General features: G+C 57.2%; 1 protein-coding gene across 1 annotated transcript in view; it reads left to right on the forward strand.

Moving 5' to 3' along the window:
- The first annotated feature begins 11024 nt into the window (after window positions 1–11024).
- The window catches only part of MAP2K3 (mitogen-activated protein kinase kinase 3), a 29306-nt gene continuing 17519 nt past the window's right edge, over window positions 11025–22811 (forward strand). Inside the window, exon 1 of the mRNA XM_058703136.1 lies at window positions 11025–11279. Coding sequence (XP_058559119.1) covers window positions 11231–11279 — 49 coding nt within the window. The 5' untranslated portion in view covers window positions 11025–11230. The remainder of the gene's footprint in view (window positions 11280–22811) is intronic.

Genomic DNA, 22811 nt, shown 5'->3' on the forward strand with positions numbered 1-22811 from the left:
GGGAAGTGCCTCCCATCCACTCATCGCTTGTCTGTCTTTGGGTCAGACCAGACACCCCTGAGGGAAGTCCTGGCCGAGGTACATCCTTCAGGGGAACCCACATGTCCAGCTCAAGACCCTAGGAGGCCACTGAATTGGCCCAGATCCTGAGGTCTCCTCCTGCCCCTGGGCCTCAGGAATGGGCTGATTCTACAGCCAAGCCTCTATTGAGCAGTATGTGCTAAACACATTCTAGTCCTCCCTGACTCTTTAAAATGAGTACCAGTAAAACCTCCTCTTTACAGAGGAGGAAACTGAGGCTCACTGAACAGTTAACAAAACCCCAGAACTCGCCTGGGGTCATGCACTGGTGAATGGAGGGACTCTTGGCAGCCTCTTGAGGGAGACCGACCATCCGTGGTTTTTCCACCCTGGGGGGTGCCTTTCTCTTGCCCTTGAATGAGACTGGGGACCCAAGATGCATTAGGCCTGGGTTTGTGGGCTCCAATCCAGCATGATGAAGATAAGCACAGGGTTTTCGGGAACCCAGAGGAGGGAGCAGTAATTCCTCCTGGAGCGGCCGAGAAGGCCTGGGGGAGGTGGACTGGCGCTCAGCCGAGAAGGACGAGATGGCTGTCAAACCCTTCAACTCCACATGTTTCCCACCAAGTTCACTATCTTCTCTTCCCACACCTGCTGCCCAGCCCGGTGTTATCTCTGTGATTGGCACCCTTCCCCTGCACCTGTGGGAGGCCCGAAGCCTCATCACTCTGGCCTCCTCCCTCGGCCTCCACCTTCTTCCTGCCAGCCACTGAGGCCTCTGGATCTTTCTCAGATTCTGCCACCATGTCCCTCACTCCTGTCCTATCTGGACTTGTCTCAGCTCCTCACTGGAGAAGGAAGTCCCCACCAGGGGCCCTGCCCTAGGAGTGGCTGACACACTGGGAAGTGTGGTAGGTGGCTCTGTGGATGGTCACCGTCCACAGTAGACTGCAGAAGGGCTGTGGAGGTTTTATAAAAATGGCTGCAAGTTCTCTGACATTCTTCCCATGGTGAGCCAGAGTCTATGTCTCCGGTCCTTAAAACGAGTAAGGCAAAGGTGACCCTGTGCGACTTCTCACACTGCATCAGAAAGGGTCACGCAACTTCCACGTGGGTCTCCATCTGCCAGGCGGGGAGGAAGCCGTGGCCACAGGAAGAGGCTATGTGTAGGTGCTCCTGTTCAAAGACCAAGCCGGGCCCAGCCCTGGAGTCCTCCTGGCCCGGGTGCCCAACATGGAAGTGAATGGGGCCTCGTGGTGAATCCGGCTGAGGCCACGGATGTGGTGGGTCACACACAGGCCACCCCTGCTGTGCCCTGAGCGTGATAAAACAGTTATTTGACACCACTGAGTTTAGGGGGCATTGGAACTGAGTTTAAGGGGGATGATTTTAGCAGGAAATAAGCAGACGGGGTGGATTTTGTGGCTTTCCCTGTCTCTGACCGTCATTCCTTTCTCAACACATATCTGCTGGGACTTAGGAGGGGCTGGGGGCTGGGGAGGCCATGCCGGCTTAGAACTCGGCTCAGGGTCAAACCCTAGAGGCACTGTTTTCCACTCCTCCGTGAAACGGCGGGGCTGGCTTAGAACCAAGGAAGTTTTGCTGTGTCCCCCTTTGCCTCCCACACGCTGCTACACACACACAGCCTCTGATACCACTAGATTCTGGAGTTTGGGGACACTAGGTGCTGTCAGGTCCTGTGAGGCTCTCGGTCTGGGTATTGCGGGAAGGCTGCTCGTAAGAGGTGGGATTTGAGCTGTAAAGAACAGGCAGAGTTACAAACAATGATGACATTCTGTTTGTTTACATTAAAATATCAGATAAACATTGGCTTTGGGGACATATTAAACCGTGACATATTGAATACACGTGAAAAATAACACCTGGTTCCTACAGAAATGTTTGACAGAAAAGCATAAATAAGGCAACACATTCCTCTTTGCCCACAAGTTGCCATGGCCAAGCTGTTGGGAATATTTCCTTTTTTAATTTTTTTTAAAGTTTTCTTATTTATTTTGAGAGAGACAGAGAGAGTGACTCGGGGAGGGGCAGAGAGAGAGGGAGGGAGAGAATCCCAAGCAGGCTCCACACTGTCAGCGCAGAGCCCAATGCAGGGCTCGAACTCACAAACCACGAGATCATGACCTGAGCCGAGATCAAGAGTCAGATGCTTAACCAACTGTGCCACCCAGGCGCCCTGGGAGTATTTCCTACATTCCTACTGAGCAACGTGAACCAGGCAGCAACTTTTGGCGAACTTTCCCAATGGCTCGAGCAAGGCAGAAAACAGCCGGCAGAAGGGAGAGTTCCTACCACGACAGTGCCCTTGCTCCCTGCCTCTGCACAGTGTCTAAGGACAAGGTCACAGCAGCCACCCCTGCAGTGGACCCAGATCTGAGCCATTCACAGAACAACGCCGTGGCTGGGGGAGCACCTCGAGTGTGTGAGACCAAACATCCTTCCTGCCATTTCTGGGTTCTCCCAGTCCCCAAGCACATGCACTAACCTCCAAAGCCGGGGCAGTGGAAATTCATCCCTAGGAGGAGGGCTGAGGAAGCCACTTGTCTAAGCACGCCGGGGGCACGGTGGCCGCCTGCCCACCAGATGTCTGAATCAATCTCCGTCCTTCACTGGGGCCTCCCCCCGGGACAGATTCTTTCCACCAAAGAACGTCTGCAACCCTCCAAAGGACAGTTTTCCCGGGATGGACAACCTGAACACCCTGTCTCCCCTTATACCGGGAAGATGTGTGGTTGCCGGAAACAGAACATTTGGAAGGATGGGATGGCTGGGTCTTTGACTCGGAGCAGGGGCAGGCTGGGGGTGGCGGCCAAGGGCATTTTAGGCAGGGGCGCTTCCCCAGCACAGGACTGCAGGCAGCGCCCTGACTCTAGGCCTGGAAGGGCACAGCCGGTCCCGAGGAGATCCCTCCTGAGGCCTCTTAGCGTGGGGAGGTGGGAAGCGCTCAGCACCACGCAGGGTGCTGTCAGGGACAGACCCCGGGCTTGGCTTGGCTTGGCTGGCTGTGCCGCCCCAGTGATCTCCACGGCAGGCCCCTCAGAGCAACCCTGGGCTCTGAGGTCACGCCCCAGCCGAGACTGAGCCACCACACAGCGGCCTCCCCTGCCCGGGGTCCCCTCTGGTGGGCACGTATGTCCCTTTTTGGCCCTCCCACAGCAGACCCTGGCCCGGGGTCTCCACCGCACCCCCTCCTCCCAGGCAGAGCCACCTTCCCGGGAGACGCTGGAGACCACCAGACCCTGGTGGCCCAGCCTGCCAAGGGGCCCCGTACCCGGGCACAGGGCATCGGATGGCCTGCCCCGACTCCACGCAGAAAGCAGGCAGCGGTCAGAACGGGGGTCAGCTGGCCCTTCAGCGGGGGCGCGGCTGCAGCACTGGCCCAGCTGCAGAGGAGGGTGTGGGGTCTTTATCCCCAGGGCTCTGGCGAGGCACTTGTGGCTTTTCTGGGGAGCGTGTGGCTGGCAGGCCTCAGCGTCCCTGAATGACTGATGATCCTCCAAAATGATTCCCTTTTGGCCTTCCACAGCCTGGGCCTGCTGACCCCTAACCTCGTGCCCTTCCAGTCCTCTACCCCACTCCTGCTGCTACTATGCTCTAGACCCACGGGCCTTTTTATTTTTCCTGAAGGTTTCCGTTTAATTTTTATTAAAGCAACACATATACCTAGGGTTAAAAGTTAAACGGCATTACGAGGCTTGTAGGAAGGACAACAGAAACCCAGGAGCTGCCTGCTCCCGCCCCTGACAAACGGGAAGTGGGGAAGTGAGCGTGGACCGTGTGCCAGGCTCTGTTCTGGGCACTGAGGACACAGCGGCGTCCCAAACAGACCAAGTCCCTTCCGGCCACAGTTGATATTCTAGCGAGACTGCCTCCAACCCCTTTAGCTCTTCCTCATCTCTCCATGACATGCTTATATTGCTATTTCTTTTTCTCTTCAATTTTAGACAGTATCTGATAGCTTCCAAGGGTTTCGTTCTTTTACATATGGATCCGTGTACTTCTCCTCCCCCAAGCACCCAATCTCACCTCCTCAAAATTTTTGGATACAACAGTGTGTGGTGTTTACAATGTTGCGATTAAGTCAACATTGTTTCCAGCTGAGCTGCTGTAGCCCATTATGACTACATTTTCTATTTTGTGTTATTTGTGTTGCCAGGAGTTAACAATTGACTGTTTTTCCTTTTTGTGTCAAGGTGGGTGCTCAGGGGGTCCTTTCAAGCTGGAGGCTCATGACCTTTGTCTCTGGGAAGTTGGGAGGCACAACTGCTCCTTTTACAAACTTTTTTTTGTTTTTGATGTTTATTTTGAGAGAGAGACAGAGAGGGAGGGTGACGAGTGGGGGAGGGTCAGAGAGAGGGAGAGGGAGAGAGAGAAAGAGAGAGAGAGAGAGAGAGAGGGAGAGAATCCCAAGCAGGCTCCGCTCCATCAGCATAGAGGCCAACGTGGGGCTTGATCCCACGAACCATGAGATCATGGCCTGAGCCGAAACCAAGAGTCGGACGCTCAACCAACTGAGCCACTCGGGCGTCCCTCCTTTCACGAACTCTTAACTTAGTTTGTTTCCATTCCCACCTGCCCCTCCACCTCCAGAAGGACCTGGTGCCTCTCAGGCTGAGTGTTTCTAAGAGTCTGTCATGTCCGTGGTCTGGTTTCGGATTGGCCCCCTCCTCTGAAACCCCTGATTTTACTCTCCTCCACTCTCTAAGTTGGTTGCTATTTGTCTATTCATTTTTTAGCTTCAAAAATGTTGTGGATTCCTCTTGTCCCTGTCATTGACTTTCTTATTCTCTTTGTCCTTGTGAATTTGTGCCTTAAGGATTTATTTATTTTATTTCATTTTATTTTATTGTCCTTTTAGAGGGGTTTTGGGAGAGAAAAGAGAAAAATATCCCCATTCAGTTCATGATTAACTAGAAGTCCCCTTCACCTTTCTCTGAGCTCCTACTGTGTACCATGGACCATTTTAAATCAGCTCCCACCCTCAGTTTCACATGGCTTTTTTTTTTTTATCCCCAAGTCTGAGCTCAGAAGGTACTTCCTCCAGGAAGGCCTCCTTGACCACTCTGTCTAATGGTGCCTCTCTGCCACATCACCCTGCTTTACTTTTTGTTCATAGCCCCACTATTTGAAATTATTTTATGTATTTACTTTCATTAATGTATTGCCTTCCTTCTCAACCTCTCCCAGAGCTATGCTCCATGAAGGCAGGGACCTTGTATATCTTGTTCTTTCCTGTCTCCTCAGTCCTGAACGTGGGGTCAGGCCAAAGTAGATGCTCAGTAAATATATGTCAAATGGATGGATGGATTTAAGTTTGGAATCTCCAAGAGGCAAAGTTCAGCATGACTTAAGGAAGAAGATGGTAATGGTCAGAAGTTTCTAGAAACAGAAGACACTCCCAGTGAGGGCATGAGACCCTTGTCGTAGGAAGGATGTAAGTCTAGGCTTGGGGATGGCTGAAAGGGCACAGAAGCATTGAAGAGAACAGGTGCGCTAATCTTCAAGGCCTGAGACACGTGGTTGGCTCAAGGTCACTCAGCTCCTTCCCGGGGGAGTTAGGACGCCCTTTAGATTCAGAAGCAGTCTTTGCAGGCGGATATTGGGGTGTTCCCAGGTCATGGAGTTGGCCTGATCTGGATGCAGCTTGCCTCTCTCCTCCTTGGTCAGGCTGGGCAACTTGCTTGTCTCTATGTTTGCACTCCTCTCCCATACCCTGGTGATAAGGACAACTCCGACGTCCTGGATTTTAGATAACAAGCATGAACCTTCTAGTAAAATGCCTGATACACAGTAGGCTGTCCTGATGATCTGGGTAAACGTCTGGTTTCATTCTTCCTGGCACTGAGAATCAGGAAGCTGCTGGAAGCCTTGGGCCTCTGTTTCTTTGTCTGTGAGATGAAGTCTAACCGTGCTGACCTCGCTGGGTCACGTTAAGTCTCAGCCTTGGATGGGGCGCCTGGGTGGCTCAGTCGGTTAAGCGGCCGACTTCGGCTCAGGTCATGATCTCACCGTCCGTGAGTTCGAGCCCCGCGTCAGGCTCTGTGCTGGAGCCTGTTTCAGATTCTGTGTCTCCCTCTCTCTGACCCTCCCCCGTTCATGCTCTGTCTCTCCCTGTCTCAAAAATAAATAAAACGTTAAAAAAAAAAAAAAAGGTTTAAAGTCTCAGCCTTGGAGTGTGATGGGTGTCCCTCAACACCTGTCCCTGCCTCCTGGGCAGGAAGTGCCACTTTTGAGGACCTGGGGACACACAGGCTCTGGACTGAGGCTCCTGGGTGTCCAGAGCCCCTGAGCACCTTGACATGTTCCTGGGACGTCCCTCCCTGCAGAATACTGGCTTGGATGGACCCAAGTGCTCCGTCAGGAGCAAAGAGCTCGGCATTTTTCCAGAAAGCAGTAGCGAGAGCTCAAGGACAACTGTTTTGCTCAGGAGGAGGATGTTGCAACCCATTTAATGGGAGCTTGGGCAGAAAAGGCAGGGAGACCCTGTCTCCATCTGCCCGTTTCAACAATAGGTCTGCCATTACTAGCTGCTTTAGGCATCTCCCTGAGCCTCGGTTTTCCTTTCTGTTAAATAGAGATGGTGATGCTAGTATGCATCTTGCTGGCGTGTTGTGAGCCTTTCTCCATTCCACAGTCGTTCACTGAGCGCCTGTGTGGCTGGGGACAGTGCAGGGGCCAAAGCAAAGTCACTGCCCTCACGCGTCTTGCATCATAGTGAGTCCACGAGATGATGTGCTTTGAGGGATTAGCACACAGTAGGTGCTCTAAAAATAGTACCTGCTGTTTCGCTAGCAGAGTCATTGAGCTTGTAGGAGTTCACCTTCTGATACTTGAGAGTGGTGACAATGTAAACAAGGGAGGTGAGCCCCTGCCTTCCCCTCACTATTCTCCTCTGTACACTGTAACTTCAGAGCCTGATCCTGAGTAACAGGCTCCCACCTGCTGCCCTACTCTTCCCGGGGACCTTCCTACGGCCTTGAAGCACCCGCTGGCGCTGTGCTGGGCCTGAAGGACCCAGTCCCAGCTCCCACTTTGGAGGAGCGCAAGTCCAGTGGAGAGGCAGATGGGGGTGCAGCCACTGGCAGAGCCAGGGTCCTTGATGAGAGGGCTGGGGTGGAGGTGCAGGGGGTGTGTGTCAGGGAAAGCCTCCCCTTTCGATTTCACACCTGGGCCTTGAAGGAGGGTAGGAATGCATCGGGTGGAGAAGGCAGGGCAGGGCCTTCCTGGCCAAGGGAACATCCTTTGCTTTTGCAAAGAAAGGAGGAAACTTGGGCTGGCAGTGGCTGGAAGGGGGAGATGACTGGGGAAGTCCCCCACTTGGGGAGCCCTGGCAGGTTTGGGACGTGGGTCGCCGTGTCTTTTGGAAGGCGCTCTCTGGCTGTGGTGTGGAGGAACTGGGGGCAGGAAGCAAAGCAAGGAGGAGGAAGAGGAGAGAGGGTGGCCGATGCTGCCCAGGGCTCCGTGAAGTGACCGGCAGGCGTCCGGCCACCATGCCAGAAATGGTCACCAGAGGGCGCTGTGTGTCAGCAACCTTGGAGGCCTCCGCTGGTGTCAGGGTGGTGTGGGCACAGCTGTGCCTGTGGGCTGTTTCTGCAGCTGTGTGGCCACTCCACACTCATGGTCACACTTGTGCCCCTTGCTGTGTTCCTGAGTGCATGGGTATTTGGGGGGGGGTGTACTTATACAGGTGTGAAAGGGGGCTTGTGGGGTTTTGTGTAAGAGTGTGTGAGAATGTACAAGAGATCCATATGGGTGAGAACAGGGGCCCCCATCTCCCACTACTCCAGCCACACTGTTATTCCCCTAGAAGCCATCCACCTCAGAGTCTTTGCACCCGCTGTTCCCTCCGCCTGCGTGCCTTTCTCCCGGACATCCTCATGACTCCTCTCTCACCACCTCAGCTCTGTGCTTACACGGCACCTTCCGCTGAGGCTTTTCCGGCCCTCCATCTTTAGAAGTATGGCCCCCACACCCAGACTCACTCCCTGTCTCCCTCCCTCCTCTCCCATAGCACTTCTTATCCACTGACAGACTGCAAAGTAACTTAGGCATTTTGCTTGTCTGGCTTGCCCACTAGACCATCACCTTGCCGAGGGCAGGGAGTCGTGTTGTGTCTGTCTGGTTCAATTGTCGTGCCTTCGGTGCTAGGCACGGAGTAAGTGCTCAACAAATTGTTGTTGAATGAATGAATGAGTGAGCTTCCCCAATCCTGGGCTCAGACCATCGTGTCTTTCCAGTCCTCTGCCATTCCAGGTCCCTCCCACCTCTGCTCACACCCACCTCCTAACCCTCTTCCTCCCTGTGTCTCAGTTTCCCTGAGTCTACCGACAGGGGTGTTTGGGACTTTTGTTCTCAGAGTCGGGGTACGAGGCAACCTGTTGTGACCCCATCAAACACCCCTTCTGCTTTCTGGGGGATCGTGGAGTCCTTCAGCCTCACTGTGCTCCTTAGAGGCAGAGGGTGGCCCGCAGATGTTGCGGTGACTAGCCGGGAAGAGAAGAAGAAGCCCTCCCATGGTGTTTCCGCCGTGGCAGCAACGCAGCTCTGCGCCCCAGTCTGGCCCTCATACGTGGCCCCTTTCCCAGGGAGACTCTACCTTGCTTCTCTGCCCGACAAGCTCCTATGGATTCTTAAAGGTCCGTCTCAAAGTCACTTCCTCTGAGGAGTCTTCCCTGACCTCACCCAGGCAGTGTCTGGCACCTTCCTGAGACTCTTGCTCGGGCATCTATTTATAGCGCCCCACACGGAGTTTTGTGATTCTTGGGATGTCAGGCTCCCTGACTAACCATTGACTCCTCCAACTGAAGGGCCTTGTCTGAGTCATATGGGTGCCTGGGAGGCTGGCACGGGACTGGAGTCACCTCATCGATGTCTGTGGCGTGCTTTTCATCCTCTCTTTGTTCATTCCTCAGGTACTTATTAGGCACCTACTATGCACCAGGCCCGGGGCTGTGCATTAGGACTGCGGCAGGGGATGAGTGGGCAAGATTCCTGCCCAGGAAGGGCCGATGGTCTAGAGGGAGAGCTGGCTTAAAAACAGAGCAAATAGGAAAGGCATTGGTGGCCCGAGCGCTGTGCAGAGAATAACCGCGGATTTGGGGGCATGACCAGGAAGGCCTTTTAGAGGAGTTCATTTATGCGGAGGCTTGCAGGCTGGAAGGGAGCCACCCCCAGAATCTGGGTGGGGAAAGGTGTCTCAGGCAGAGGAAACAGCGAGGGCAGAGGCCTGAACCTAGAAAACCCGCCGGACCAGGCCTGCGGTCCTGGTAGGGAGGTAGCTGCTGCTGGGTGCCCATTTTACAGATGGATAAGCAGCAGGTTCCGAGATGAAATGACTAGCCCAAGGTCACATGGCCCATTTGGAACAGAGCGCTCCAGACACCCAGGAGTGGTAAGGCTGAGGTGGCTTCCTGGAGGAGGTGGCCCACAGTATATTTCCTGGGCACTTAGGAAGTGTCAGGCTCTAAGCCGGATACTTCCAAGCCTCAGCTCATGAACTAATTTCAGAGAGGCCTCACTGCCCCCATGGGACAGGTAAGTAAACTGAGGCATGGAGCTGTTCCATGACTTCTAGTAAGTGGCAGGGTTGACACTCAAACCCATACCTGTCTGAGTCCACAGATCATGACTTTCTGTCCACTTCCTGGAAAGGGTGAGTGAGAGACACAGGAAGAGAATAATGATAATTATAACATATCCCCCCCTTTTTTATCTCAAAGGGCCCTCTCCATCACTGTGTGGGTGGGGCTCTGCAGGGGTCACCCCTTTCTACAAATGGGCAGACAGAGGTCAGCTCGCTGCTCCAAGCATTTCTAGCAGGTGGTGGAATCTGCTTCCCTCACGTGAGGTCCCTGGCAGGTCACACACTCATGCCTGCCCAGAGGCAAGGGGCTGACCCCTTGACCCTTGCCAAGCGCTTCCTGCCCTCACTAGCCCATGGCTTTCCATCTGAGTCACTTGATCCCAGGGCCAGATTGGTCAGTGGCTCCTAAAATGCCCCTAGACTCCATGTGGCAGGCAGCACAAGCAAGGACTGGTCTGTCTGCATTATACATTATACAGTCTGTACATACAGACTGAGGCCCCAAGAGCAGAGAAGAGAAACACCTTACTCCCTGCCAGGTAGAGAAGAAGGGGCAATAAAGACATGACCATGAATGCTACATTTACTGACCTCTCGCTAGGTACCACAAAGTTCACCACTGTATCTCCACCCATTTCCCGGTGCCTGAACACATCAGGCCCTCAGTGGATGTTTGCAGAAGCAGGGAATAGATGTGCGCACGCCAGACACCGTGCTTTCAGCGTTTTACAACATTCAGTCAACCAATGATAGTCCGCCAAAGCCCGGGTCTCCTTCTGACCAGCGCCAGGAGGCAGGGCTGTTATGGTTGCTTTTTCACACAGGCCAAACCCGAGGCTCAGGGGTTACCTGACTTGCCCAAGGTCACCGCCAAGTAGGCATCTGAACCCAGGTCTCGCCCCGGGGGCGCTCTTTTAACCCCTGCACAGCACTTTGCCTTCCCGCTCCCAGGGGCCCCAGCCCCGCCACCCCAGTATAGCTGGGGTTTTTTCCAGCTTACGCACCCCAGACGGGCCCACAAAGCTCACTGGCAGAGCACGACTGGCCTGGGAGAGCGCGGGGGCGGGGCCTAGAGCCTGACAGGCGCCAGGCGCGCTCAGCGAGTCCCGGGGAGTGGGCGGGGCTTGCGTCTTGACAGGCAGCGGGAGGGACACCGCTCCAGCCTAGGAGGGGACAGAGCCTGAGCGGGCCTGGGTTTCCCGGGGGGGGGGGGGGGGGGGGGCGGGGTTGGGGCTTGACAGACAGTGGGAGGAGCCCGATTTGGGGCCAGCAGGGGCAAGGCTTGTGCGTGACAGGCAGGGCAACGCCGGCGTTGGATAGGCAGGGGACGGGCCCTGGAGACTGACGGGCCAATCGACGCGCGGGGGCGGGGCCGATGTCGGCGCCGTCCGGCCGGGGCCCCAGCGGCGCTGCCCAGTCTGGCTCCGGCACCGCCCGTCGCGGACGCGTATTTGCCGCCGCCGCCGCCGCCGCCACCGCCGCCGCCGCCTCTGCTCCGCCACCGCGCCCGGGCCCCCTGCCCGCAGCCATGAGCACTCTCCGTCCGCGTAGAGCCCGCCGTCCTCTCGATTAGTTCCTTCCGCTGCCCCTGGACCCGCCTGCACCATGGAGTCGCCCGCCTCCAGTCAGCCCTCCAGCATGCCCCCGACCAAAGGTAGGAGCCCCTGCTAGGGAGCGCGACTTGACCCTCCGCCCCCGCGCCCAATCCGGGCCCGGGCTGCGAACCCCGACGTCCATCTGTGTGATCCCATTCCATACCGTACAGGACCCACGCAGCACATCGGCCCAGAACCCGTCCCTATTTGGGTCTCGGTCTCAGCTTAGACCTCACTTGGACCCCCAGTTTAGGCCTTGGGACTGCATTCGGGCCCGAACTCAAGCTAGGATCTCCTTCCGATTATTCTGATTACCCCGCTCCAGGTCAGAAACCTCACTCTGACCTCCTCATTTAGGCCTTAACTGCACCCAGAACATGAATTCTCCCAACGTGGGCACCTCAGCTGGATTCAGGGGGATTCACTGTGATCCTGCACCCAGCCGCCTCCCCCCTCCTTCTCCGTCCACTCCCTGGTCCCAGGGCTGTAGCCAGACTGGGATTTAACTGACACCCCAGCAGTGCTGCCCTGCTGGGGAATCACTGTAACCACCCTCACCCCCCCCCCCGCCCCCACCATGTGAGTGCCTTGGCTACACTCCAGCTAAGAACTCTCTCCTCTCCCCTAACTCTCTCCATCCTTGTAGGCCCCACATTGCCCCATCCCTGGTGGGCTTGCAGCCCTGCAGCCTTGTCCCCCAGGAACCTCTCTTGTCCTCCCAGCCTGCCCTAACACACAGCGCCCTCTCCATCAGCTCTCCTTGTCTTGACTTGCAAGTTTCTCTCTGCACTTGGGGACCTCACTGCTTTTTGCTCCCCTGTGTCTCCAGGATTGATCGATACCAGCCTTGTCCCTGCTGCCTCTGGGTCCCGGGCCAGCTACTACTAGGCCGGCGTGCTGGCCGTGCAGTGGGCTTGCTCTTGTCTTCTCCAAGTAGCTGGCCTTCCTGGAAATTTTTGTGAGGTGGCGGCTGCGGGCGGCAGCAGGATTTGTCATGCGGGGGTGGGGGTGGGGGTGGGAACTTGGAGGGTGAAAGGGGGATTTTTTTTTTTTTTTTTTTTTTTTTTGCAGGAAGAGGAAAGGATGTTTTTGGCATGTGGGAGCCTCAGCAGGCTGGGCTGTGTAAGAGTTCCAAACCGGACATAGCTGTAATGAATGGGCTGCCTCCTGGCTCTCTAAACCTGCTGCTGCCTCACCCCAGCAGCAGGAGTGTCTGTGGGCCTCAGTTTCCTTATCTGCAAAATGGGAGTAATCACACCTACCTTGTGTGGCGTCCTGGATATGATACGAGGTAGCAAATACTGAAGAGTTTTAAGCAAGCATGGCTGAGGAGACAAGGAACTCAGCATGGTGCCTGGCACATAGTAGGAGCTTAGGGAGGGACAGCTGCTGCACCCCCGGTTTTACCATTTTTCTTGCTGGGAAGGCCTCAGTCTTGCAGTGTCAAGGCCTTGCCTCTGTTTGCAGCTGCAGAGTGAGGTGGAGAAAGGTAACACATGGCACTTAATGGGCCTCTGATCAGAGGTTGTTCCTACCTCTCTTTCTCTGGAGGGGCCCCGGCAGCCGGAGGGCATGTGGGGTCCTGGGGAGGGCACGGGTCCTTCTCTGCCCCTGCTGCCAGCGGCTGTGGTGGCTGTGGGCCAGAGCCCTGCTGGCCCGGTGGGCAGGGTAATTACGTCTTACGTAAGTGGGAGGCCGGATCCCTGACCGTTGCCCAACCGCTGTGAGTAACTCAGGAGGCACTCAAGGGGGGAGGTGGCTGGGGAGGGACTTGGACTGCACAGACCTCGTGGAGCTCGGGAACCGGGAAATCATAAGCTTCTCCATTCTGGAGACCCAGGAAATTAGACATTTCGCTTCTCCAGCTTGGGGTGTGTGCCTGGCTTGGTCAGTGCTGGGGGACTTAGGGCAGGTCCTCCACCTTCTCTGGGCCACAGTGTTTTCATGGGCAGAAGGAAGAGCTCGGAAGCAATGTTTGTCTCTGAATGCCCTTTCGGCTCTTCCAGAGGGGGATGCCTCGTCCAAATAAAAGTTAAAGCTGTAGAATTGTGAAGGTAGAGAGGTCACAGGTGTGAAGGGGAAAGGGACTTTGGAGAGGCACTGCTTGGTCCCCATACACTGTGTGACTGGAGTCCTGGTGTTGCTCTCTCTGAGCCTCTCTCTGCAGAGAGAGAATTGGGATGAAATTCCATTTTGTGGGTCCAGGTAATAGATGATGGTGGGTGGGTTAGATGGAGGGTCAGGAGCCTCTGCAAGGCTTAGGGACCCCGTCAACCTCTTTGGGGTCTGCGGAAGGATGTGGTGGGGAGCCGCGATACCACCTCACAAAAATCCTGACAGCTACCACTTATCAAGCTTTTTTCCCTGTTCCAGGTACTCTCTCACTTCTTCCTCACAGCCCCATTTATTGAGGCTCAGAGGTGTTCAGTGCCTTGCCTGGGTCATACAGCTGTGACAGGTGGAGCTAGGGTCCTATCTAGGACTGTCTATCTCCAAAGGTCTCCCCAGTGCTCTTTTGTGTTCCATTCTTGTTCTAGATGCTTGAGCTGAGCTGCTGGGTGGCCCCCTCTTCCCCGCCCCGCTGCCCCCTGCCAACCGCCATCCCACCGTCCCACTGTCCCAGCTAGTGGCACTCTCCATGACGTCTTTGTCTCATAGGCGTCTCCCCCAGGCCATGCCTGACCCAGGGGAAGGACTGAGCCAGAGGTGATGCCTTTCGTGTACACAGCCCTCTACAGTTGGCACATTTTATATTCACCGCAGTCCGTCCCATTTGACAGATGACAAAACTGGGGTCAGACAAGGGGAGCGGCTGGACTGAGTCCAGAGAGCTGGGATTCTCACCTGGCTGCCCTTCCCGTCCTGGGCACAGGGCCCCCAGCATTGTGCTCTTCTCCACCTTCTCAGAGGAATTTGAACAAAACAGGGCATGGTTGGCACTTGACCTTAAGGGAGCTTTCCTTTTGACCTTCCTGCCTTGCAGCTGGTGCCCTGCTCCATCCTCTGTGCCACAGGCCTGGGGAGTTTTCCATGAGCCCATGAGACCCCAGGTCCCACAGCCCTGCTGGTCTTCCCCAGTCTCCTCTCGCACATGCCATCTTGGGCTGGGGTCAGAGGCTGAGGGCAGCTGGCACTGGGGCCAGTGGTCAGGGGCACGTTTAGTTGGCGTGGTTTGGGTCTGCTGCTTCAAGCCACGCTTGTCCTCGGGGGTACCACATGTACCCTGTTACTGTCCCCGCTGCACTGTGAGTGCCACCAGTGCGGGCACTTCATATTTGATCTTCCCGTGGCTCCCGGCTGCCCAGTGCGGGCACTGAGGCTTCAGGAGCACCGTGTCCCGGTCCTGCCTGCCATGGCCACTGTCCCCCCTCAACCCCCATCCTGTCCCATCCCTGCTGTCGGAAAGACTGGAGGGTGACACCTTGGGGACTTCCCCCACCCCTGGCGTGACGCACAGGAAACTCTCTATCAGCCAGCCCGTGGCTCGGGGCCCGAAAGGAGCAAAGTTCTCAGTTGCCTGTGTGGGGAGAGGGCTGGGGCAGCGGGAGGCTTCCGGTGGGTGAGTCAGCGGGCACTGGGTGCTGACTCACCCGCCGGGCATGCCAGCCCAACTGGCTGCTGCTTAAAGGGGCGATGCCTGCTGGCTGGCGGATGGGTAGGGGGCTGTGAGCCCCGACCTCTCAGGTCAACATCTAGCCCTGAGATGGGCATCAGAGGTGGCCCCCTTCCTGGACCTCAGACTGGGCCGGGACCCTTGGGCAGGCCCTCCTGGACCCACTCCCGCCCCGCCCAGGAACTTCCTCTGTTAGGCAAGGGCCCTGCTTCCTCTTGTTCACGGAACAGAAGCAGGTGGCGGCGGCTGTTCACCACCCTCGGCCCAGGGAACCCTCAGGCTCAGATGCGTTGCTGGGGGCTCCGGGATGCGGGGGAGGAGAGGGGGTGCAGGGTTGGCCTGAAGTCCCGAAAGACAGGGTGGGGGTGCCTGTGGTCAAATCTCAGTTCGGTCTCTTTTGCTGTGTGATGTTGGAAAAGTTACATTCACTGCACTCTGTAAGTGATTTCAGTCCCCTGGGCATGGCCTACCTTTCAGATGAGAGGCCTCTGTTTCCTCACCTGCAGAATGGGAATAGGGACCTCTCCTGTCTTGCTAGCAGCCACAAGGATGGCTGTGGACAGCCTCATTCCACCCTTGCTAAGTGTCAGGTAATGGGCCAGCGAGACTGTCCTCAGTCCCTAAAGAGCCCTGGCGAGATAGGAAGGGGGTGCAGAGCCTGGGCTCAGGGGGTAGACAGGCCGAGTTCAAATTCTGACTCACTTCGCTGCTTCCTGACTTCCTCATGTGCCCTCTCTGACCCTCAGTCTCCTTTTCTGTCAAGTGGGAGTAAACACCCATCCCTTGCAGGGTGGTGGTAAAGATTGGAGATAGTGTTTGCCTAACGAATGGCATCTGCTGTTATTTTCTTATTGTTATGGTCATGAAAGGTGTTCATTGATGGATGAATAAGTAGGACCCTGACCTCTGGTGACAGACTCATAAGCCCTGTGACGTGGGACTCTGTGGCTGCAGGGTCCTGTAATGTCGGCAGAATGTACCAGGCCCTTTCCCCACTGGTCCCCGAGCTGGAGCTGGGGCTCCCATTGCCTCTTGGGCCTTCCTGGGGAGGGCCTGTGGGGAACAGAGAGGACTGGGTGCTGGCCTCTTTTTTCAGGTCCGCCTCCCTTGAGCATAGGGAGGCGTGGGGCAGGGAATCAGGAGGATGGGGACTTTCTAGGCCAGCCCCTTAGCTGGTGGAACTTCATCACTGCCAGGCATGGTGCTGGCTGTGGGGATACAGGGGGTGAGCGAGGAGCACCCTGGCTCTCACAGAGTTCTGCCTGGGGTGCAGGAGGAGGCCTTGGGAGTCACGGTTCTGAGAGTCCAGATCCAAGGCCAAGTGTATGAGTGGACGGGGGGCCGAGGTGAAGGGGGGAGCAGTTCGATGCAGGGTTTGCCTGGGTGCAGGGCCTTGGTGGCCATGTGGAGTGTCGTCAGGGTCTCAGGCTGTGTGCCGTGTGTCATGATTGGGTCCCAGAGGAGGAACACCGGGGGCAGCACAGAGGGTGCCACACAGAGAGCCCTCCCCTGCACAGATGGGGGTGATGAGACCCTCCTGCCTTCCGCTCAGCTCCCAGCGTTGGGGTTGCAGCCTCCAGGGACCACCCATGCTTCCCCTTGGCCTTCCTTGTTGGCATTGTGCACACAAGTCAGGCTTGCTTGCCCAGCTGTGTCTGTAGATGCCCTCCCCAGCACTGACCACGGAAGCCCCCAAAAGCTTCACACAAAGGTCATGAAGAACAGATGGGGCTGGGCAGTGGCAACCCGGAAGGCCCCTCTGCCGCTCACAGACGGCAAGCCCGGGGGCTGTATCCAAGTCGGGAGAGGGTCACCAGGCTCACCCTGAAGGGGCTTTTCTCCTCCCTACCCCCAGTCTCGGGCGCAGGTCCCTGTCACCCTGTCCCTTTCTGGGGTGTTGTGGCTGAGCTGGCATCCAGGGGCCGCCCCGGCTTCTCTGGGAGGTGGTGTCCAGCTGCCCTGCTCGCAGCCCGTCCCTTTCAAACTTTCAAATTGTAACTGTACTGCAGACGCCAAAAGGGTATATAGAAGGTACTGCCGTATTTTTGTGAATGAGTGCTGTGTACCCAATACTCAGCTAAAGAAATTGAACGTTACTGTACCCCAGAGTGCCCCCAGTATTGCATCTCCCTTACAGCCATCCTGACTTTTGTCATAATCGCTTCTTTATTAGTGCTAAGGTACGAGGGGTATGTTTCGGCTCATTGTCCTTCAGAATCCCTAGGCTGGCCCCCATTGCGGCCTATGGGGCCGGCACAGCCACATAATGGCAGAGAGGGGCTGCGGCCAGCTGGCTGGGTTCACGCCCGTCTCCCCCATTCCCGAGCCGTGTGGCCTCAGTCTGTCTCACGGGGATGCTCCTAGAATCGAAACTGCAGGGCTGTTGTGACGACTCACTGCATTAGCCTATGCAGGTGCTCGGCATGGGGGCTGGCTAGGAGTTGGTGTAGACGAGTGTTTGCAGCTGTTACTGTTGCTTTAAGCGAATCTTAAACTCCCGGGCCCAAATTGTGCTGTGCTCAGCCTGTGGAGCGACACCCTGACGGGCCCTGACTTTCCTTATCCGCATCACTGTGCAAGGCGTGTCCTGAGGGTTGCATGAGCCAGCGGGTGTGAAGCGACAAGGGAAGGGCCTTGGATGTCCGTGGAGATGTTTGCGTTCTATCAGGAAGTAAACAGAGAGCTGAGAAGCATTTCTGGGCTCCCACTAAGTGGGTCGTCATTGTTGGTGGTCAGCGCCTGCTGAGGCAGGGGCGGGGGGCCTGCCCGAGACTGCCCTGGGTGTGGGGCCTGGGGAGCGTGTCCTGCCCTCCCTGTCCTTCAGCGGGTCTGTGTCTTAGCCTTCTGGGTTGCCCCATACCTCCCTACTGCAGGCACAGCTTGCCCCACCCCCAACCGCCTGGGGCAGACCCCAAGGTAGTGCTGGTAGAGCCTTGCTGGGTGAGCCTGGGGGGACTTCCAGGTTCGAGGCCCAACTCTGCCCCGACTCCCTTTGTGATGTCCTGGGCTCTAGTGTTCTCACACGAACCAAGGGAAAGGAAACACCCACCTCTCAGGCTGTTATCGAGGGTGAGAAGGGATGAGACCTGGCAGATTCAGGGACACCGTAGGTGCCCATTCGGTGCTGAAATTGAACTTGAGCTATGTATTAGCATTTTTGTCACCAAGAATACCCATTTAGGTATTCTCTCCGTTATCCCCATGTTTTGTAAGATTTTGTTCCGAGACAAATGATGATAAAAGCAAGCGTGGTCTTTGCTAAGGGAAGGTGCTGCTACCGTTTTGCAGGGGCAGGAGCATGGGGCCCAGCAGTGCTTCCGGGTGGCCTGGGTGATCTCACAGCGGCCCCAAGTGCAGACCTGTAGGAGCTCAGCCCACGCGTCCAAGCAAGAGGAGCGGCCCGTTTCCCTGGGGCTCTGGGAAGGTTAGGTGCCACCAGGGAACGTCCCTCCCTGCTCCTAGCCTCGAGGCGTGGGCTCTGTGGTCTGGGGGCCTCACTCTGCAGTCTGGGGCCCACCTTGGTGACTGAAGGCCTCTGGGCCAGGGCGGCCGCTGATCCGATCCGTTTTGGGCCAGGCATTTTGCGTGCACTATCTTTCTTAGCTGTCGTGGTTACCCAGCAACATGGTTGTGTTGTCATCCCTGAGTTTTACAAGTACGCCGGCCTAGAGCAGGGAGTGAATGCCCAAGGTCACACAGGTCTGCCCCGGCCTTTTCTTAGCAACCCCTGACTAGTCCTCTCCTGGAGGTCAAGGTCTTTGCGTTCCCCAGATCATCAAGGGAGGAAACAGGCTCAGGGAGGGGGTGTGGCTTGCCCCTGGTCACACAGCAGCTCAGGTCTCCCGGTGCCCAAGCCTGTCTTTCCTCAACTCACTATCTGTCGGCCTCCACCGCAGTGGCTTGCGAGGTGCTGTCGTGGCTGCGGTTGAGGTGTGGGAAGCCAGGATCTGGTGACCCCGGGGAGAAGAGGCGGTCCAGGAAGTTGGGGTCAGTGTCAGAGTCCTGGTCCTGGTGCTGCCCTGGCATGGGACTCCGTGCAAGCCTCCAGGCCTCTGGCCCCAGGATCCAGGCTGGCCAGCCTCGGAGGCGCCATCCAATTCCCAGCAGGCCCTGCTGCTGAGAGCCCCCACGAAGGACACCGGTGAGCCTGGCTACCCCTTTCGGAGGGAGGAGGAGCCTGAGCCCCAGACCCACAGAAGCCCAGGACACAAGGTTTACACAGGGCTTCTTTCTTTCTGATTATTTAATTTAAATTCACTTGCATTTAAGCAGCTCATACACGTGGTTAGGATCATCTCAAAGGTGCAGAAAGGCAGTGTCCTGCTCCTTGGAATCCTCTGTGGAGAGACCCTCGTTTTCTCTCTCTCACAAAATCTGCATTCCTCCTCCTGCGTGGAGAGCACTCGCCCCCCCATCCTGCCCAGGGGCCCGCTGGACCCTTGCCAGTTCCCTGGGCCAGTCTCTTGATTTTACAAATGCTGGGCCTCAGTGTCCTCATCTGTAAAATGGAGATCCTGTTCATCCCTGCCTCTGGGGGTTGCTGAAGGGATCCGGCGAGATGTGATTAAATGCTTAGCACAGGCCATACAGTAGGTGCTCGCCAAGTGTCGGCGGCTCTTTATTCTTTTTGTCTCGTGGGAGTTGTATGTTAGGGATGAGTTCCTTGAGGTCGCTTTTCTGGGTCAGTGGGCGTTTGGACAGTGCCGAGGTGCCTTCAAGGTGGTGGCCCTGTGAGCTCACGCGACTCCCAGCAGCAAGGGGGCGGACTCTGGTTGCCCTCTGTGCCCTGCGCCCCGAGAGCAGCCCGCGAGGCCGGGTGAGACCAGGTCTCCCACCCGCACCTGCTGGTCCCGGCCTTTCCCCCTTCCCTCCCTCTTCTAGGCCCACGTCCCTGTGCACTTGCCTCCTGTGCCTGGACCATCGTGGCTCTAGAGCTTTCCTCCTTCCTCCTCCTCAGCTCAAATCCCACCTCACAAAGGTCCCTGTCCCCAGCTCCCTTTATTCTGTAGAGCATTTAGCGCGCATGGGATTCTGTGTAAACATTACACAGATTGGTGTTGTTTGCTAGTTTGCTGTTTGCCTGTGGTCCTGCCTCTCCTGTCGGCCACAGGTGTAGCCCTGGCACGGTTGCCCTGTTGGGCTGGATCATTCTCAGTTGTGGGTGCTGAGTGTGCACCGTGGGTTGCGGGGCAGCATCTCTGACTTCTATCCACTAGATGCCGGTAGCACCCCCCTGACGGAATGTCTTCAGACGTCGCCACAGGTCCGCGGTTGGCGCATGACCTCGGAGGGCAGGGTGCGGTCTGCTCATTGAGGGAGGGACGGATGCTGTGAGGTAGGCAGGCCCCGAATCCCCCCCCCAACGTGCTCTGCAGATGAGGAAGGGCCTGAGAGGTAAAGGGAAAGGGGGTGCCGAGGGCCTCAGAGGCCAGGGCCTGCCCAGGTGACTGGCACACAGCAGGAGACAGGGCAGGTCCATGGGCTGAGTGGCCCCCGTGGTGCAGCCCGTCGTTCGCCTGTGGGATGAGGTACACGGTGCCCTTGGCAGGTGCCACGTGTATAGGGGATTCGTCAATGAGAGAGCCCTTCATCTGTTTCAGGACCTTGGGGAGCGGGCGCCACCTTGCCCGGGACCCAACTGGCCCCCTGCCTGGGAGAGCCGGCTCTGTCCTTGCTCCCTGCTGACGCTTGGTGGTGGTGGTCCCCGCCAGCTCCTCAGGGGCCTCTTTGAGGGAAGGGTACCAGGGGGCGGAGACTGCAGCCTCAGACACAGGTGGGACGGGCCGGCCCTGCCGTTCCTGCTGAGCATCGCAGGGCCTCGGTGGGCTGGTCCGTGAACTGGGTGCCGCGCTCGCCCGCGGGGCGGTAAGTGTGGGGCCGGTGCGATGGCTGCAGTGGGCGGCGGCATTGAGCATCAGGTGCCGTGCTGGCTGACAAGAGCTATTCGATAGCTGCCTGCACCGCGGGAGTAGTTTGGTCGAGGCGCTCTCTCTGTGAGGGACCCTCCCATAGGACAGAGGTGACAGGCTGAGTGGGGCAGAGGCTGGGAGGGGGCATCGGTGGCCCTGGGACATCTGGCCTCCCACATCTCCATGGCGGGCATGGACGCTCAGGGCCTGGGACTTTTCCGGTGGAATTGGAAACCACAAGAAGCACCCGAAGTACCCCAAAGTAGGGGTAGGAATAGTAACAGTTTGGGAGCGGCAGGGAGCAATGCGCTTGTCATGGGAAACCAGGGGTCGTGACTGAACACGATGAGGGGTGGGGGGCTCCCTTTGTGAGTGGAGTCTGTGGCAGGGCCCCCCACCCCCCACCATGGACACAGCCTGAGAGGGAGTGGCACAGTCCAGTCTATTTGGAATGTCCCCAAGGTCCCAGGGCAGGGGTGACGCAGGGGGTGGGGAGAGCCCTCTCTCAGGCTTTCTGTTGATGTTTGCTCGTTAGAGCTAAGCAGACCCGTCTTCATGTCTGCCCCTTGCTAGACTCCCACTGTGTGACCTTGGTCAAGGTACCTCTTGTCTCTGACCCCCGCCTCCCCCTGCCCCGGTACAACAGGTACAGACAGAAAAGCACTTTATTCTGTGGGGCTGCGGAGAGTATGAACAGAGTGACTGTCTGGGGCTGAGGGCCTAGTGTTGTTTTGGGTCCCGCGGGTTTGGTTCAGTCTAATCTTTGCATGTCAGCCACCACTGCAGCATGGCACTGATAGCCTGGTAGGACATGCCTGGTAGCCCTGGGATAACTGTGGGGCCGTTATCCCCGCTGCACAGTGGAGTCTGTGATGCCCAGAGAGGTTAAGACACTTGCTTCAGGGCACACAGCTAGGCAGTGGCAGAGTTGTAGTGTGAACCCAGGCTGCCTAGCTCTAGAGTCGGTGCTCCTAAACAATTCCATAGCTGCCTCTGAGCTAGTAGCTATAGAACTGTGACTTGTGAGACGTGACAGGAGAGAAGCTGGCTGGACACAGGGAGAGCCAGGGACAAGGGGGCTTAGCTGGAGTGATCAGGAAAGCCTCTCTGACTAGGCGAGGGGTGAGGATCGTATACCACCTAGAACAAAGTTGCAGGGAAGAACGTTCTAGGCAGAGAGAACAGAACGCGCAAATGTACCGAGACAGGCAAGAAGGTGACTTATGCAAGGAATGATGAGCAGGGCCGGACAGGGGTAGGAGTTGTGGGAGCGTGGGGTGCCTCTCTCCACTGGCTTGTCCCGTAGGTCAGTGGCTGGTTTCCTTGCTCTCTGCCTGTGGTACCGCTGGGAGACTGGAGAGGGCCGAGGACACACAGATGCCTGGCATTGTGCCCACCTGTGCCAGAGGCCCTGCAAGCTGAGGCTGGCAGGCTTGTTGTGGTTTGCTGGTGGCAGCCTGTGAACCTCTGTTTGTTGTGGTGACGGTCGTCACATTGAGTCCACACCTGGGCAGCCCCGGGCTGCCTGGCCATCTGGGCCCAGTGCTGACGTGTGTGACGGACGGTGGCAGCGGCTGGTGGCCCGCGGCCTGTTTCTGTGCTGTCTCCATGGCGGCCTCACCCACTCCCTCTGACAGCTGGCACAGCTGCCCCACAGAGTGCGTGTCCCTCCGGACGCAGGCCAGGTGGCCCTGACGGGCAGGTAGGTGAGAAGGCCAGGACCACACTCCTCCCACCCACCCACCCCGGTGCTTGGAGCAGCCTGTGCCCTCAGGCCCGCCTGGGAGGAGGGGCAGATGGGAGCTCTTGTTTACTCCTCCCCCACCCAGCCTGGCCGCAGGCATAGAAGCTCCCTTGACAGCTAGGGAAACTGAGGCCTGGCGAGGGGGCGCCCATCTCACGGCGTTCACAGATCCCGGGGTGGGGGATGGGTGCGTAGGCTAGAGCCAGACAAGGGGCAAGCAGGGCCAAGAGCTGAGGTAGTACGGGCACGGGTGCGGCCGTGAGCCCCAGGAGACCCCCAAGTGGGTTGTTCATTTTTAACACAAAATGTTTTACTTTCTGGTTAC

The sequence above is a fragment of the Neofelis nebulosa genome, chromosome 16, assembly GCF_028018385.1.
Source record: "Neofelis nebulosa isolate mNeoNeb1 chromosome 16, mNeoNeb1.pri, whole genome shotgun sequence".
Lineage (NCBI taxonomy): Eukaryota > Metazoa > Chordata > Mammalia > Carnivora > Felidae > Neofelis > Neofelis nebulosa.